The 19,400-nt window shown below is 29.2% G+C and overlaps 1 protein-coding gene across 1 annotated transcript; it reads right to left on the reverse strand.

Moving 5' to 3' along the window:
- Positions 1–5,373: 5,373 nt before the first annotated feature.
- Positions 5,374–7,792, reverse strand: LOC105778732 (uncharacterized). The gene is made up of 4 exons (XM_012602489.2): positions 7,626–7,792; positions 7,413–7,518; positions 7,215–7,295; positions 5,374–5,800 (listed from the first exon to the last, which is right to left on the reverse strand). Exons 1-4 carry the CDS (start codon positions 7,701–7,703, stop codon positions 5,745–5,747), a joined length of 321 nt encoding a protein of 106 aa, XP_012457943.1. The 5' UTR covers positions 7,704–7,792; the 3' UTR covers positions 5,374–5,744.
- Positions 7,793–19,400: the final 11,608 nt, after the last annotated feature.

A 19,400-nucleotide genomic window follows, 5' to 3' on the forward strand; every position in this document is an offset into this window, starting at 1 on the left:
AGCAACAGCTTATCATTTTTTCAGCTGTTTAATAATGCAAACCTCTCCATGAATTCAAGATGAAACTATCACATTTAGGCATATGTGAGACTACTTGTTTAAAAGTAGAGTTACTCATTTGATGTTTATAAGTTGAATCTTCGATAAATTTTCTATAAATAAGAATCGAAATAAGTGAGGTGCATTAATCATCTAATCTGAAAAGAGATTCAAATTGAATATGAAAACCATTGATGACCTCTTCCGACTATAAAGAAAGAAGATATGGTCTGTGTGAAAATTGGTAACGGTTCATAAAGTGGTGCCAAAAGCTGTACAGGGTGATTCCAAAGGTTTTGAAGAAGGATTTAAGTGATCTTGGTGACGTTTCTCGATGAAAAAAATGTTTTCTCCTCTTTTGGTGAACCATAAAAGGTTTATATATATGTTTTGGAGTGGATCTTGTTGTCTCACAGTACAAGTGTTCGCATGCATTTGGATATGATTGGGGGGCTTGTTATCTTGCTAAGTGGTCTTCGGGTGTAAATTTGTTGATAGGTTATGCTACCTATCCAAATTTGAAGTCTCGTTCGAATTTTGAAGGGTTTGGGAAAAAATAAAATATGGGTCTGGTTCATGCTCGAACATTCAACGCTCATAAGGGCCCTACCCCCCCCCCCCAAAAAAAGGGAATTGCATTCTTTACCCTTTAAAATGTATAAAATATAAATAAGTAGTGGTAAAATTATAAATTGCCCCCTCTGAAATGATAAGATTTTAATTTAGGGGTCCATCAAAAACTATAAAGATTACAACTAGCCATTTTCAAATGTGGGTGGATTTTGACAAAATTTTAAACCTATATTTCGGGTCAGGTTGAGTTTGGACAATTATAAAATGTATTAATATCCTGCTTGAGCCCAGTTTGACTCAACTCATAAACCCCTCTACCTAAATGGGCCCAATATAATTTGACGTTTATCCATGTGATATATATACAAGAGGTAGGTGTTAATGAAGGAAATGGCCTACTCTAGTAAAACAATCATTTTGGGTGGGTCAGTTGATTAGTTATGAGTAAGGCAAACCCTTTCTTTTTTCTTTTTTTTTTGTATAATTAAGGTATTCTTAATTAAGGGCGAAGCTAAAAAATTTTCTTCGAGCTGAGAAATTAATAAAGAATAATTTTGAGGGGGCAAAATGTGAATTTTCCATTATACTAATTTGTAATGTTACAAAATTTAAAAGGGTAATATAACAAATTCCCCGCGGGGAAGGGGGTGCAAGGCTAGTGCTTGCCCCCTTAGTGCCTCCCTGTAACACCCTTAACCCAAATCCGTCGCCGAAATAGGGTTACGGAGCATTACCGAAATTTACAAATCAATTTTCAGACATTTCATTTTATCTAGCATTTATATTTGAAACCAACCAAAATCAAAACATTAATGAGCCAACGTTGGCCAAATTAACTTATACAAGCCATTATAACCAGAATCAAATCATCCAAAATTACCGATAGAACCAATGGATAGTGTGATATATCTCTGACAAGCTTCCAACCCAATCGAGCTTTCGATAATCTGTAGGGTAAAAAAAACAAATACGTAAGCAATGGATGCTTAGTAAGCTCGTGTAGTCTTTAATCATATTAGTTCATTTAAAATATGAAATCTATACATATCAAGAATAATCCAATATTAATACCATAGTACTCATGAAGCTATATTCATCAACTCACAAGGTGAATAAATTCACAGTATCACTTACATATTATCCCAAGCTTAGTAGGACTTTATATAACTTTAACTCTTCATAATTTCTTTATTTTCATTTGTAGTTCTTTACTTCCACACTTATTCCATATGCGTGACACACAAGTCATAAACATATCATTCAATCATAGTCACAAGCTAGTGCATTTAACTAAAGCCTTTTCCAAATTGATCACAAGATAAGTCATTTTATAAGAAATTACATAATTTAAACCATACCACTTTTTCATGAATACTAGCATATTTTCCTTCAAATACTTATCAATTCAATGCTTCCATTAAATAATCATATTACTATTCAACCAATAGCTTGGCACTTGCCTAAGCATCAAGCAACAACACTGGTTAGTGTACTTGCACACATTACATATAAACTCATCATGCATAATTTTCTTGTATCAACATATTAAAGATAATCGTACATTTACATGCCATGATACATATCATTCTCTTATCGTTTCTTCATAGGTATATATCATTCATTTCATTATTTCGATATTTCATGTACCATCATTTTCATGAATTTCGCGTACATACTGGTAATAGTTCATTTCAAACTCATTTTATCTCACTTCAGAACTTTACCCTTTATATCATTTAAATATCAATGGTTACATTTGTTTTAGATCAATACCAATAATCTATAAATCTTTCAATTCAACCACATAAGTCTTTTACCGTTTCTTTCTGTATCGAAGAATGACTTACGGGTATGAGTACATCGTTTTCAGAAGCCCGAAGGATAAACTTAAGCTCATGAGAGCTAAACAGATAGTAAACATGAAAGCCCGCAACAAATGCTGAACCTCGGTTTACTTGGGTAATTTACCGTCAATTCATCCTTTACATTTGTAATGGCATAACCCAGTTATGGTCTCATCCGTCAATTCATCCTTTGGCACAGAACGATTGTACTAAATCCCGTGTTCAATCCAAACTTGGTATTAAATTCGATAATATATTTCCAATAATAATTCAATTCCATGTTTTCTACTACCCTTATTATTTTCCATATTTATCCTGTTGAATTTCTTAAAAATTCGATGGATTTTTGGAGGTACACTTTTATTGTACAAATCTGGGTCCGTCAATTCATATTCATGTGCGCACATTTCCATTTCAGAGAGCACACTCCTGCAAACCTTATCCTTACAGCGGATTACCAGTCCAGGCTAAATCCCCTGTAATATAAACTCATAGAGTATTGTTGGGATTACCAATCCAGGCAAAATCCCCTGCAATGACAATTACTCTAATGAGTTTGGACCTGAATTACCAGTCCAGGCTAAATTCAGACCCTAATTCGGATTACCCATTTGGGCTAAATCCATCCAAATATTCTTCGAGAGGGCTATATCAGGATAGGATCACCCGTCTGGGCTAGATCCTTTTTTACCGTCAATTCTTTTTCAGAGATCCATCGAATTTTTCTTCCATTCAACCAGGATTTCTTCCCATTTTTTATCAAATATATCAATATTTCATCAATTTTCATACAATGAACATTTAAGTCATATTCACATCAATAACAACATTTCAGGCATTTAAGAATATAATTCAAGTTACACGAACTTACCGAGTTAAATTGCAGAAATACCAAAATTCAGAGACATTTTGGTAATTTTCCATTTTCCTCGAATTTCCATCCAATCTTGATCTCAATTAATATTTCATCAATTTATAATAAAACAATTCATTTCATGCACTTTGGTCATTTTTTACATTTTTACAAAATTACCCTTAAAATTTCACTTTTATTCAATTTAGTCCCGAATCTAAAACATGTAAATTAACTATTTTAAAATAAACTCATATTAGATGAATATTGACATATATTTTCCTCCTCCTCCACTCCATTCCACATCCTTGATATATACATAATACCACTATTTACTTGTTTACTCATAACAAGCTGTTCACTTGAGTAATAGTCACTAAATTAATTATATCTTAAGATACAGAACTTCGAATTGAGATCCGCAAATTTTTTCTGAAACTAGACTCACATATCTTCTTACCATAAATTTTCAAAATTTTTGGTTTATCCAATAAGTACAGTTTATTCTTTAAAGTTTCCCCTGTTTCACTATTTGACAGTTCTGACCCCTCTTCACTCAAAATTAATTATCTCTTTGTACAGAATTTGGATGATGTTCTCGTTTGTTTCTATTGAAAATATACTCATTAAAGTATTTTAAACATATAAATTTAAGCCTCTAATTATTTGTATTCAATTTTTTATGATTTTCCAAATTCAGAACAGGGGAACCCGAATTCATTCTGACCTTGTCTCACAAAATTTATTAGATCTCATGATTTACAATTCCATTACTTACATCGTTTCTTCTATGATAAACTAGACTCAATAATATTTAATTCCATATTTTTTTCATCCTCTAATTCGATTTCCACGATTTATAGTGATTTTCCAAAGTTAACCTACTGCTGTTGTCCAAAACAGTTTTAGTGCAAGATGTTGATTACTAAGTTTATAACTCCCTTATTCCCTTTCTCTATAATATTTCTCATCACTTTCACTTATTTCTCTTCACTAATATATCAAGAGCACAAGACCTTATATAAGAAAACTCTACTATAACATTAATTTCCTACTTTTTTAATAATATCAAACTAAAAAATATATTGAAATCTTGATGTTCTTACCTTGTGCTATTGATTTCAATCTTTAACTTGATTTTCTCTCTCCTCCAGCTTCTATTTCTTGAATCTAACTTGATATTCTAGCTCCCCATTGTCTCCTTATTATTTTTCTCTCTTGGAAGCTATGGAAATTCTTTTGATTTCTAAGTGAAAATAGTAAATTTTTGGTAAAAAAACCAAATTGTAAAGAAAGGAAAATTTCTTTCTTTTCCTCTCTTCTCACGTTGGTGGCATGGAAAAGATGATGAATTCTCTTCATCTTTCCTCCCTTTTATATTAATCATTTAATAATAAAATAATACTAAAAATCTTAATGAAATATTAATTAAATAACATTTATCTAATTAATTAATAAAAATATCACCAACATCATCATTACCTTCTAGAGTTCTCTCTCTCTCTAATTGACCATTTTGCCCTTTATAATCTTTTAAAATTCCATTCTTGAGTCATCACTTAATTTGGTAAAATTATGATTTAGTCCCTCAAAATTCTTCACCTTTTTTCAATTTGGTCCTAATCTATCCATTTTTTTAGTTTCTAGATCATTCCACCCTTAAAATATTTACACCTTTGGTCTTTCAACTTTTTCGTATTTACACTTTAACCCCTTAAATTTTGAGTATTTACTCTTGGGCAACAAAACTTTTCTCACTTTTGCGATTTAATCCTGTCTTGAATTAATATGTCATAATATACTTCCCAATGTTGACATAACTCAAAATTACCCTTTTTATCACTTTATTTCCTTATTTTACTATATCAGAGATATTATCTTACTTTCTTTACTGTAGAAATTTTCGGGGTATTACACTCCCTCTTCTCAATATCCCCTTTTATGGTCAATGAAGTCTAATCCTTTCGAAGTTTATGGTTATCCCACTCAACGCTATCATCTTTAGAGTTTGAATCCAAATTCTCCTTCCAAAAGTGCAATGCGCCTTACCAATGTATCCAATACTTATTGATAATTACAAGCCCGTTTTATTTCGTACAAACAAATATATAGTGATTTACCTTTAAAAAGCTAATTTTAAGATCATATACAAATATTATTGAGAAAGGTTCTAAAACTCACCATAAAGTTTACTATTCATCAGCCAATAACCTCTTAATTTTTCTAAAACTCACCATAAAGTTTACTATTCATCAGCCAATAACCTCTTAATTTAATAGTAAGAGTATTATGTTATGGGCATAAGAGTTTGGGTTTGATCCCAAACAACCCCATCCCCACTTATAAAAAAGTTTATTTTTTTTATTAAAATCCCTAATAAAATTGTACCTTAGAATTAATTTAGAGACAATACTTTTGCAATAGTAAATTATCATTCATTTCCAGAACCTTTTCTTCCTTTGAAATCTATGTTCCCTTTGGATGTAATAACCTGAAAAAAAAAAACAAAAAACAAAGCCACACACCATTTCAATCCTACATAAAAACAGCAACTCAAGTCATAATTATATGTGTATATATACAAATATACATATAAATATAATATTGAGCTAAGTTATTCGAATTTGAATGTGTTGGAACATAAACATGTATATGACATAAATATGGTTTTAAGTTTTTTTTATGTATTAGAAAGATTCTCGGAGGTCATATCCCTATATCTATGCATTTGACATGCAAGGGCAAAGGGAGGGGTACCTCCACCCAAAAAAAAATATTAAAAATGAAAAATTTTCAATTAATTCTTTTAAATTTTAAGAAAATACAAAATAATATAATGGTATAATTACACTTTAACTCCCCCACCAGAATTATTCATTTTTGGTCACATGTCTCTTCAAACTTAAATAGAGATTCACGTCGCAATATCCTACACATGACCACATGATGTTACACCTTGATACCAATTAGATCAATGAAATAGTGGCCAACATTGTGGCTTCCTATGTACGACGTCGTGACATCACACCTTGATCACCAATAAATCAATGACATAATAACTAAGGTCGCAATGTTGTACACATGACGTCACGATGTCATACCTTAATGACCTATTAGATCAATAAAACAATGGCCAACATTACGACTTCCTGCATGTAACATCGTGACATCACACCTTGGTCACCAATAAATCAGTGGGACAATAGAGAACATCGCAATGGTATATACACATAACGTCACAACGCTACATACTAACTTTTGCTATCTATTTAATACAAGATGTGTTATTTCACATTAAAAAAAGAAGAAGAAGAAATCTTTTCTTGTACAATTATTTTAGTAAAATAATAATTATCATTAAAATACCCAAAAATATAATAATACCATCGAACTTTAAATGTTATGGATAAATATCAAAACTACACTTAAATATTATTTCAATGCGTAATTTAATACATAAACTTTGGTTTAGTGCAATTTTATAAACGAAACTTCAGTTGGGGTTCAGATATACACATTAAGTTTTGATTTTGATACAATTGTACACATTTTAAAAAATAAATACATTTTGGGTTAATATAATTGTTTGTGTATGCAATATATAAGCGTAAAATGTTGTTATGTCGATCATGTTACCAGTAATTTGTAAAAAAAATCATATATAAAATTGCATAAAATTAAAGTTCATATATAATATTACACATTGAACTAAAATTTATGTATAGTTTTAATATTTATCCCTTAATGTTAAAATTTAGAAAATAAGTAACCACAAACTAGGGATAATTTCTCACTTAACCATTATATAAACCTTTTTAACTTGCAGATATTTCAGCCATGTGGGATTACTCAACAATACTACAAACGACTAACATGAAATGTTTTAGGGTTAAGGGTGTTCTTACCCATGAAAGGCTTGTATTGAGAAATGGCATGAAAATATGCTTCAAAGAATCCCCTATTCTCCTTTTGCAGCTCCTTCCACACTGCAAAAAAATACACACACATTAATATCACTACTTTTCCTTATATTATACGTATATATACACATATATACATGTAGATATATGTTTGTATTTTGATCAGCTATATGCAATGATCACCTGTAACTGTAATGCATGGTCGAATGCTTGCATACTTTGCTAAGGCCTTAACACATTGTTGTCGGTTCATGTGAAGCAGCAAACATCTCTCTATCATATACTGAACCTGCAAAATTTCTCATTCAAAAACAAAAAAAAAGGACTTGAAAAACAATTGTTTTTGGGACTTGAAAGAAAAAAATATGAACATTGAGGAGGATTTTGAAATTATACCATTCTAATGTAGCTTTGTGGGTGGCAATGAAGACAAGGAAGATGAAGATGGTGGTGGTGGTGGTTTTGATGGTACATTATTATTATTTCCCTCGAAAAAGAAATGGACAAAGGAAGGTGGAATGTTGAGATTGAGAGGCGAAATGCGAAATACTAAAAAAATGGAAGAGGAGAAAAAGGTATAAATAGCATGAGAGATATTTTGAAAATTTATGGTATTATACTATTAGTTGGGTTAAATTGTGGTTTTGGTCCTTTTACTGTGACTACTTTGATCTAATTTGGTTTTTTTTTTTACTTCTACAATGTGATTAGTTAGTGTAAATAGTTACTGCTAGTTAAAATGCTGATGGAAATTTAAAAAAAAAATTATTTCAACTCATCACGTTGACACGGATATTTTTGTGTTAGAAATTTTTTATTTTTTTAATTATATGCCTGTTGAGAGGAGGTTGACTTTATGAGGAGTAGTCTGCGAAGTGTTGTTCATCAACAACCTACTTTGCTAAGAACCTAATGTCTAAAACGGTGACCTGAAGTGGCAACAAGTTCACAGAGTGAAAGAACCTCGTAATGTGCTTGAGTCAGACCATGTGTGATTGGAGGTGCTCATGGGTCGGCTTAGGCCCATGCAAGGTATATAGATTAATTTTTTAAGTTCGAGTTTGACCCAATTCAAAAAATGGGCTTAATTTTTTCCAAGCTTGACTCAATTTAGGAAAGGTAAACCCGACCCATTCATATTTGATTTTTTTAGATTAATTTTTATTTTAAAATAATTTTTTTAAAAGATACAATACACTAAATGCACTAAAAAGACACTAAAATAAAAGTTTTCTAACACATTAAAAAGTATTTATATTAAAAACACTACCATAAATATAATAAATGTTTTATTATATTAAAAACACAAATAAATATAATAAATATTTTATTTTATTAAATATAATTTTAAAATTTTATGTTTTGACTGGGTTATTTAGTTGGCTAAGTTTTTTTTTTTTTGGGTAATGACTTTAATTGTTATTGGGTTAGTGATTTAATATAAATATATATTAACATATATAATTAATATAATATTTTGTATAACATAGTATATTAGTGCAGGGCTAGGTTTGGGCCAAAAAAAATTGGCCAAGGCTCAGCCCATATAGAAAATGGGCCTTAAAATTTACCCAAACTCATTTTTCCGAGCCTCGTATTTTTTTCCTACCCCTCTCATTTTTCGAGCTTGGCCAGGTGGCTCGGTCTATGATCAGGTCTATGCGCGACACTCATGATTTGCCTTATCAGACACCCGATAAGGTGCTTTTGCTCTATGAACCTACCACCTCTTCAAATAGTCGAGCTTTAGGCAGAGTCGGGAGACAACCTCCTATTAGGGACAACACCGGATGTGTTAAGAGGTTTGCTAGCTTCAAACAGAGCGGCTTTTGCCGACTCCAAGAGGACGACAATTCACGGACTTCTCTCAATGAAATCAGCCTCCCCTCGACAATTCATAGTGGTATTTTGACTGAAATAGCTAACTATGTTTAATTATTTTAAATAACTAATGACATTGTAAAAGTAAAAGATCAAATTATACAAAATTAACAGACTAAATCGAAATTCAAGCATAGTAGAAGGACCAAACTCAGAATTTCACCAATTAGTTAAAGAAATATAGGAACCACATTTGAAGAGAGTGACTGTTTATCCACAGATATCTAAGTGAAGGGCCAAAATAGCACTAGAAATCCAAGAGATAGATTCTCCCCATCTTTAGGAGATAAGAGCAAATAGAAGAAAATTTGTGTGTCTTGATGATGACTGCTTACCTATTAGCCACTAGCCATTGTGCTTTGAAAAAGTAGTCCCATCACCTATAAAACAATGACCGATCGCTGCGTTTTCTTTTAAGGAAAAATTTAACATTTAGTCTCTGATTTTGACAACTTTTCATTTTAGTCTTTAATTTTTTCTAGTCCACATTAGTTTTGAAATTTGCAGATTTTCTCAATTTGGTCCATAAATTTAGGTTTCGTTCAAATATGACGAAGTTAAGCATAGAGATTGTGCTACTAGCCACTGGTGCTCTAAAAAAGTCCATCAGCTATAAAACCATGATTCATTGCTGCGCTTTGAAAAGGGATAAAGTATCGTATAGCCCTTAAATTTGGTAATTTTTTGGGATCTACTTTAGTCTCGAAACTTTGTAGCTTTCTCAATTTAATCCTGAATTTGGATTCAATTAAAGTTCTTAAATATTTTTATATTTTATATAAAGTTTTTAAAATATGTTTGAAGGAATAAATTGGTAAAAGTTGTCAAGTTCAAAAATTAATGTGGACCAAAAAAGAAATTTAAGGATCAAGTTGAGAAAAATACCAAGCTCGGGGACTAAATATTACTTTTCCCATTTTCTTTAGGTGGTTCCTACGTATTAATTATTTCTTCCAACGGTCCCTTTAATGACTGCTAAAAGACAAATAGAGGTGCAACCATTGCATGTTCTCGAGGTGCAATCGGTGGATTTAATTAATTCAGTTAAAAAAATAAAAATAATTGAACCCACGTCTCCTATACAATAATGATCATATCAATCGATAATCGATTTAAGATTGTTGGGTCAATTAAGTTGGTTAAATCGAATTTTCTCTCATTATCTTTTAAGATATTATATATATAATTTATAACTAAATATATTTTTTAAATTGAATATACGCTTAAATCTAAGGATGATAAAACTCAAATTATTTTATGGATTTTAATTGATCTACTCGAATAGAAAATGAGTAAAACATAATTATGGCAATTACTTGCCTTATCTCATCTCGATATTTTAAATTTACTAATTTACCATTTCACATTTAACTTTTAAAAGAATAAAAATGTAATAATATGTCATACGATATACCTTAAAATATTTAATCGAAATAGCCGTAGATATATCTCTTCTATGTCCATATTCAAATGTACATAGAAATTATTAGAAATAACTAACATTAATAAATACCAAATTTGATGGGTGCAGAATAGTTATGGGTGCATCTAATATCCATCGAAATGGTATAGAGTTCCAAATTTGAACATTCATGATAGATCGAGGCGTGAGAAGAGATAGAATATACCAACAGTAAGGCAACAACGAATTTAACAATATACATTCCTACCCCATTCTATTGTCATTATTAATTAAATCGACATAATAAAGTATAAAAATTATAAAAATTCATATAATCAATAATCAATCGACTTATAAAATCAAATTAAATTTGAACCGACGTTTGATGACTCAGGCCTTACGATCCATGGGATTGCTTTGTGTATGAAACATGAGCCACGTTATGGGGTTAAATTGATGAGCTTTGAGAGGCACATAAGGGCGATGGGTCCATAGGAATTAATAAAGTCAATGCAAAAGGAATAAAGAGATGAGGGCGTATTGCTTTGGCACCACAAATTTTGGAGGCACTCAAATCAAATTATTGGACATGTGAAATTTGGAGAATTTTATGAATCAATAATTCACACACTATAAATAGATTACTTTTATGATTCGAATTCATAGTGTGAATTTCTGGGATGAACAATCAGTACCGTTAAATTAAAAGCTAGGGTTCATAAGATCTCAATAAATTCGCTTAAGAGGTAAGAAAATTTGGGCATTGAATTTGAAGCAATGTTTAAAAAAACCAATTTGATTTATCCAATAACACTGCGATTTAATGATAATGTCAAATCTTACAGTCTCATGTTTAAATCTCATTACATGTAAATCATATAAGGATTCTTTCAGATTTATTATAGTTTAAGTTAATGTATATTCAAGTTTTTAGTCTGTTCATACATTATAATAATTTAGTTCTAATTATAACTATTCGGACATGTGTTATTTGAGTACTCACATAAAAAAATTCATATCAGTAGAAGTGTTCACGAGTGTATTGGATTAGATTCAAGTTGAGCCGATATATGGTACCAATACTATATATATTTGCTCAAGCCCAGCTTGCTTGAGCAAATATATATAGCTTCAAATTTTGTCCAAGCTTACACATATTATTAAATAACTAACTTGAACCTGTTTAAATCCTTTCTTATAAACAACTTAACATATTTTTTTAAGGGTAAACTCCAAAAATAGTCACTTTTATTTACCTCAGATTACATTTTAGTCACTTATGTTTGAAATGTTACATTTTAGTCACTTATGTTATCGTTTTGTTAGTTGTTACGAAGCGGTCACACTACCGTTAAAATCCGTTACCTCCCTAACGGAAGTCCTACGTGGCAATCCAAATGGGTTTTAAATGCCAACTTGGATGTCTAGTTGTTGGGATGAACATAGGTTTTTAATTAAATAAAATTCAATTTGGACTGTCACGTAGGACATTCAAGTTGACAATTAAAACCCATTTGGACTGCCACGTAGGACTGCCGTTAGGGAGGTAACGGAGCTTAACGATAGAGTGATCACTTCGTAACAAAACGATAACGTAAGTGACTAAAACGTAACATTTCAAACATAAGTGACTAAAATGTAATTTGAGACAAACAAAAGTGACTATTTTTGTAGTTTACCCATTTTTTAAATATAAATTATGGTACAATATATTTAGGATTCATATGATACGAATTATACAATATATATAAAGGGGAGGGATCCACTTATACCGTGTAAAACTTAAGTGGTTTTACACATTTTCTTAACTTTTTATACAATTAATATTTTAACAATCCATCCATTGAATTTATTGATATTTTTGTGCATATAAAATTTTAATTGATTACGTATCTCTATCATATTGATCTAAAATATTGTTGATATTAATATATATATATATATTTAATAGTTGAAAGTTTTTTTACATAAAAGCGAGTTGTTAGAAATTTTTAATTTATGAAAAATTTGACGTATATGATCTACATGATAAAATATTATGAAGGGGTGAAACGCTCCTCATGTATAAAATAAAATAAAAATTACATAACATAAACTTGAAAGCAAGTTGAGTCAAGTCGAACTCAAACACTAAATATTAAAACCCGAACCCAGTTTATATTTTTGCCCAAATTTATTTTCGGGAGTTAGTATTTTTACCTACATCTTATGTGAAATTGAAATAGGGCCATTTCAAAAGAGTTCATTTAGCCCAAGAATAAACTTGGTCACTGTGTTGCGGTCCTCTGGTCCTTGCTCAAATACCCTACAAAGCCCAACAATGGTGCTTGTCAAAATGGAAGTGGACTAGAGGGTACAACTAAATCTATCAGTTAGGTTAGTTCTCAGTCAATTCGAGTTTAAAAATTTTTGGATTTTTTAGGTCGGATCATTTCAGGTTATTTGCATTTCATGTGTAATAATTCGGGTTTAATTTAATACATATGAGTTGAGCCAAATCATACCCTTAATTGAAGAATAGGACCCTCTCAACATTTTTTTTCCATCCACGTTACTTGAATCCGAAATCTTGCTTAAAGGCATCAAATTCCTTATAGGCCGATGCAATAGACATTAGTCCTAAACCCTAAACCTTAAACCCTAAATCTACTAATCCTATATTGTTTGAACTTGTATTTTTCATAAAGTACTTAATATGTATTTGAATATGAGTATAAAATGGAATTCTTTGAGTAAACATTTAATTTATTTTTAAACTCACATTAAGTATGTATTCATATCTAACAATTATTTGGATGTGAATAATGTACCCATTGTTGTGCCCCTATTTAAATGAACCATAAATGCTGTGGTACTAAATGAAAACATAAAGACAATTGGGGGACCACTGACGAAAAGAATCACAATTAAAAGCAAAAAGTTATTTACTCTTTTTCATGATAAATTGAATTCACAATCACAAAAAAGGGAAGAAAACTAGAAAGTTTGTTGGCCTTGAAGAACCCTATTTATAGCCCCTAAAAAATGTTTAAATAACATTGATTTTGGTTTTGATTTCCTCAAAAATGTTTGTTTTGATGCACAACTGTTTTCATGAATATTTAGGTGCTTAAATATAACGTAGAATCTCGTGTTGACTTGATGGTCAAGATATTTATTGTTTTAGGTGTGACTTGAATTTAAATTGCGCTAGTCGTGTTATTGTTAGGGTTTTATCCTCCTATTATAATTCATGAAAAAACACATATAATAATATAATAATAAAGTTGTTTATTGTCTATCATGACGGCCGTAAGTCATTGAAATTTAGAGCTCAATCTATATTGTTTATATTTATTTTTGAGAATTTTTTTATTTTTAAGATTTATGACAAAATTTAGTAAGACTAATTTTATTGTTTTTAATAAAATTTTAAAATCTTTAATCTTAAATCCTAAAATCTTAGATCTTCAAAACTTACGATTGTGAGGTTATCATTTCTCTAATAATAACTAATAGTAAAACCTCGTGTTTGAATCATATGGATAGAGAAAACAACATTGAATAATTTCAAACAACAAACACGCAACGATGAAAATTTCCAAAGAAAAAGACGTCAGTGAAGACCAACAAATCAAATACTATGGATTTAACTTACGATCGTAACTTTGATCCCCGTTAAACTAAGGATAGATTAACAATTTTAGTCAATTTTTTATAAATATTCAACTTAAGTCCCTTTTTAAATATATCTTCTTCTTTTTTGCCTTTGACCTCTAAACTTTAAAAATTTTATTTTAGCCCCACTATCATATTATTGGCTTTCCCTTGTTTGAATTACCATCTGAATCCGACTTTGATATGATGTTGTCTAATTAATTCTTGGTAAGAATCTATTAAATGCATGACAAAATGGTAGTCTCTAAGATTATAATATTTTCATATATATATATATATATATATATATATATATATATATATATATACACACACACCTATATATACCTATGACAGTCACGAGAGGCTGCTATGAGCTCCATACTTTCAGCAATTCATTTAAAATATTGGCCCAAAGGTTGATGAATTTGCATTTAAGGTCAGGCATGGAAGTTTGATGACTTATTTTAATGGTCAAAAGTACAACTCATGGTGTTTCTTGTGATATTTTCTCTTATATATTACCTCCATTTTTTTATTGTATTTTAGGGATGAATTTATTAAGAGAGATAATTACGAATTTCGAAAAAATAATTTTTTATGAATTATAAAATAGATTTTTAAAAAATACTTTAATTCCAACAGCAAAAAAAAAAAAACTATGGTTTTGATTTATTATTAGAAACTGCTTAGAACTACCATAGCAAAAAAAAAAAGAATAATGTGCTCCAACGCACTCAAATCCACGTCCTCTTGCATAGGCAAGAATGCTCATGCCAACCAAGCTAAGACTTAATCGACAAATGTTTGAAAATTATTATTTTATCTAATGTGGAAAATTTTATAAAAAAATCATAAATGAATTGAAGTATGTGAAATGTTTTAATAGAGTTGAACAAATAATAAAATACTTTTGAGAGCATAAGAAAGGTAAATAAAAATTATCAAAATTGGACTCAAAAAATATTTTAGTGATCAATTATTTAAAATGTTTTTTTATCACTTTGATCCAATTTTTATTTATCATTTTGGTTTTAACATTCAAAATTTAGTCAAATTATTTTTTGGTCGGAGAATTGATTAGTGTTAAAATTTTAACGATAGATGACAATGATATGATAGTTACGTGGTAATCCTCACATACTCCATAAAAATTAAAATAAACATAGAAATTAAAAAAATTATCCAAGTCAACAATAAAATGCACGTGAACTGTCACACAAATCGTTATGTCGATTGCCTTAAAATTTTAAAAGTTTAATCAATTTTTTATACAAAGATAAATAATTTGACTAATTTTTAAAAATTAAATACCGAAGTAAAAAAAAATAGAGGCCAAAGTAAAAAAAAATGTTAGGCTGAATTTATTACAATAAATTCTTTCTTAATTGTCTAAGTGTTTCTTTTACCATTTATATCAGGGCCATGGAAAAATTTCCATTTAAGCTCTTTATAATTTATAAAATTTTAAATTAGTAATAATAAAATTACATTTTAGCCCTTTTAAAAATAATAAATTTTGATTTAATCATTTAAAATTATAAAGATATAAACTATTAAAATAATAAATTTACAGTTTTACTATCGTAAAATATATAATTTAATTTCAACCCTCCAAAGACTATTTCATTTATAGAAATTTTAACCACAAATATTTTAAAGGTAATCAATTCTATCATTATGCCTTAAAAACGTAAAAACTATCAAATTTCAATGTTAGTAGGTTGGGCATTTTGACCATAGGGCAGGTGATTTTATATCCATCGAGGCTATGAAAAGGTTAAAACATGCTATATAAGTCCCTATTTTTCGTAAATTTGAAATTTAATTTCTCGATTTTTAGATTTTAAATTTTAAGTTTAACTATTAATCTTTGTTAAATTTATTAGTGTAACATTTTAAAATTAAAAATACTTACATAATAGCTATGTAACTAAAAAAATGACGTAATGACTCTAAAGTTAACAAAATGATTTTAACATTTGTTAATAATTGGACTTGACTTTTAAAATTTGAAAATATAGAGACCTGAACTCTTAAAATTAAGACTAAATCCTAAAATTTTAAAAATTACAAGAATTCATAACATATTTTAACTTTAAAATTTTTACTGAACGTACTCGAATCCATATCTTCTTATACTAACAATAATACCGATACTTATTGAGCCGAGAGTGAATCCACAACCCAAAATAATTTGGTATGAATTGTCATTTCAATACGGTCTTATACACTATTCCCTTTGGCCCAATTAGGTGGTGGATATTGGTACAAAACGTAAAAGAACAAAAAGAGAGGAGTGAAAGGCTGAGAGAGGGTTGGCAAGTATGTTCCATTTAAAAAGTAGCAGAGTCAAAAAAAAAAAAAATTGGATTCGAAATTAAATTGTAGATTTTTATGATAGTAAAATTGTAGTTTTATCATTTTAATAGTTTATATCTTTATAATTTTTAAAGGATTAAATCAAATTTTTTATCATTTTTAAGGGGTCAAAATATAATTTTACTATTACTAATTTAAAATTTTATAAATTATAAAGAGTCAAAATAAAAAATTTTCTATTTTAAGGGACCAGAACTCTGCCAACCCCTTAGCTCCGCCACTAATTTTAATAATTTATATAATTTGTGTTGTATTTACTAAAAAAAAGTAAATCTTGTTTGTGTTTGTGTTTCCTTTTCGTGCAGCTGCAAGAAGAGTAATGTTTGGGGGCAAATAAGGGCCTTACCCCATCCTTTCACCCCAAAAGTGGAAAATTATTTTTCAATCCCTTAAAATGAAATGTTTTAGTTAAAACAATATTAAAGTTACATTTTTTTTAAAAAATTAAATTTCAGCTTCCCAAAAATAGAAAAAAAATTATAATTTAGTTTTTTTTTAAAGTGTAAAATTTTAAGTTCATATAATAATGATTATATTTTGACCTACAGAAAATTATAATCGATTCTAGTCTCTCTAAAATAAATTCTAGATTTCGTCCCTATAATGTCGTATTTTTGTTATTTTCCTCATACCGTATTCGTAACTGTGTGGTGTCGAGTGATGAAAATCTTAAATATTTGATTCGGTTTCATAAGTTAATTCGGTCGGATACTGATTCATTAAAAATATAATTACAATAACTAAACTAACATAATTATAATTATACATTATTTTAAATATTTTAATATATATAATATGTAAATATTTAATTGATTTAATCATCCGATTTGATTGTTTTGGTTATTATAAAAAGAGAATTTATTAAAATTTAATTTTTATAATTTTTGGGGCTGAAAAGTAAATAAACCCGTGACATTGGAAAGAATGGCCGTTTTTGTAGACCACGAAATAAGGGGTTCTGTAATCCCAACAAAGAAATAAAGACAAACTTGTTTTTTGTCCTTTTGAATTTAAGAATCAGTTAAAAGAGATCCGATTCCCTACCGATTTTTCACATGCACAGCAACTATTTCTATAAAAAAAATTAACAATTATTTCATCAGTTTGTATTTTCAAAATACGAAAATGAATTGAATTGGATTGGTTAGTTGGATCGAGAATCGGTTGGTGTATTGGTTCGGAGAAAATTATTAGGCCGGTTGATTCAAGAATCGGTATGGACAGATTGAATCAGATTTTTTTTTCTATTTTTAAAATATTTTTTTGAAATTTTCAATGATTTATTTAATTGAACTGGATAGACCGATGGAATTGGGGATCAGTCAGGGTATTAGTCTGGAGAAAACCATTAGATAGATTGATCCAGGAATTAGTATGAATTGGTTGAACATGATTGTTTTTAATTTTTTTAATGATTTATTTAATCGAATAAATCATATCGGTCAGACCAACTAACTGGTGACTTAACTTGTTCAACCATTGATCCAATTTTGAAGACCTTAGTTTTAAAGGTGTTTATATGAATCGACTAAATTAAATTTTGTGTCAAAAGTAAGCAAAAAATTCACGACATTATTGTCAAGGAAGATCGAACATAAGTCCAACAGAGTAATTGACACAATTTAACTACAAAGTCAAGTACTAGTAAGTGTTGGGTGTAGCATATTACACTTTTAGGGTGTGCTTGGTTGGGTGTAAAAGCGGAGGAATGGGAGAAATGAAAGGAAAATTGGAAAGAAAATGAAGTTTGAGTGTACTTAGTAGGGAAGGAAAATGAGAGGAAAAAAAAAAAGGAGGTTGAGATCATTTTCCATCCTAATACATAAAAATCAATAGAGGAGAGTAAACGAGAGGGATGTGCAGTTCAAAATTATGCATTTTTCAAATGTTTTATTTTATTTCCTTTCATTTTTCACCTCTACCGAACAATGGATGGAAGGAAAAAGTAAATTTCGTTCAATTTCTCCAACTCTCCTACCAATCGCATACATGGAAAGAAAAATTATGTTTTTCATCTTTCTAATTTTCTTCCCTTCAATTTTAAGTAAAGCCTTAGAGTGAGAATTTAAATTCGAACTTTAAATATGATATTATTGAAATGAGCAATCAGCTCGAAAGAGTCTTTATAAACCCTAAAACAAATTGATTATACTCTTAGAAAATGAGAAAAATTCAGTTAAACTATTAAAAGTTTATGTTTTACACATTTGGATACGCTTTGCAGTTCTATTATTTGTTTTGTCTCATTCTTTGTATTACATTTTACTTTTATTTTGATCATGCTATTATTATATAATCATATCATATTCAAAATTTTTACTTAATTTTTTTAAAAATAATTTATTTTAACTTAAAATTTTATCATATGTGAATATTTTATAAATCAATTTTAATTTGATTATATGTATATATTCTATAATGTTTTACTCAATTTAGGTTAATAATAAAAGCGTAATTGTCATGCATATAAAATTTTTAAGGGTAGATTACATTAGTAGTCACTCAATTATCAGTATTTTTATCATCTAATTAAGAAAAATTACAAAATGATAATTCAACTAATCAATTTTGTCTTTTTAGTCATTCAATTATATCGAACTTTTGGATGTTTCCATTTTTACGTCAGCCAACTGGTGATAAAAAAGACAAATTAAATAGTTAAATGACCATTTTGTAACATTTTATAGTTAGGTGACAGAAAAAAAAATCACTAATAACTGGGTGACCGTTTGTGTAATATGATGGTCAAATTAAATAAATATAAATTGTAGGTGAACTATAAAAATACACAAAATTAAATTTATAGTAATATAAGTGGATTCTTTCATATATGTATAAATGGTGTGTTGTTCTTCAAAATCAGGATTGAC

This window comes from Gossypium raimondii, chromosome 4 (assembly GCF_025698545.1).
Source record: "Gossypium raimondii isolate GPD5lz chromosome 4, ASM2569854v1, whole genome shotgun sequence".
Taxonomy (NCBI): domain Eukaryota; kingdom Viridiplantae; phylum Streptophyta; class Magnoliopsida; order Malvales; family Malvaceae; genus Gossypium; species Gossypium raimondii.

Coding starts and splice junctions, on each gene's coding strand:
- LOC105778732 (XM_012602489.2), bottom strand. CDS start 7,703: ATGTACCATCAAAACCACCACCACCACCATCTTCATCTTCCTTGTCTT. Junction 7,296..7,412: donor ACCATGCATTACAGTTACAG/GTGATCATTGCA, acceptor ATTTTTTTGCAG/TGTGGAAGGAGCTGCAAAAG. Junction 5,801..7,214: donor TCAATACAAGCCTTTCATGG/GTAAGAACACCC, acceptor TTTTTTTTTCAG/GTTATTACATCCAAAGGGAA.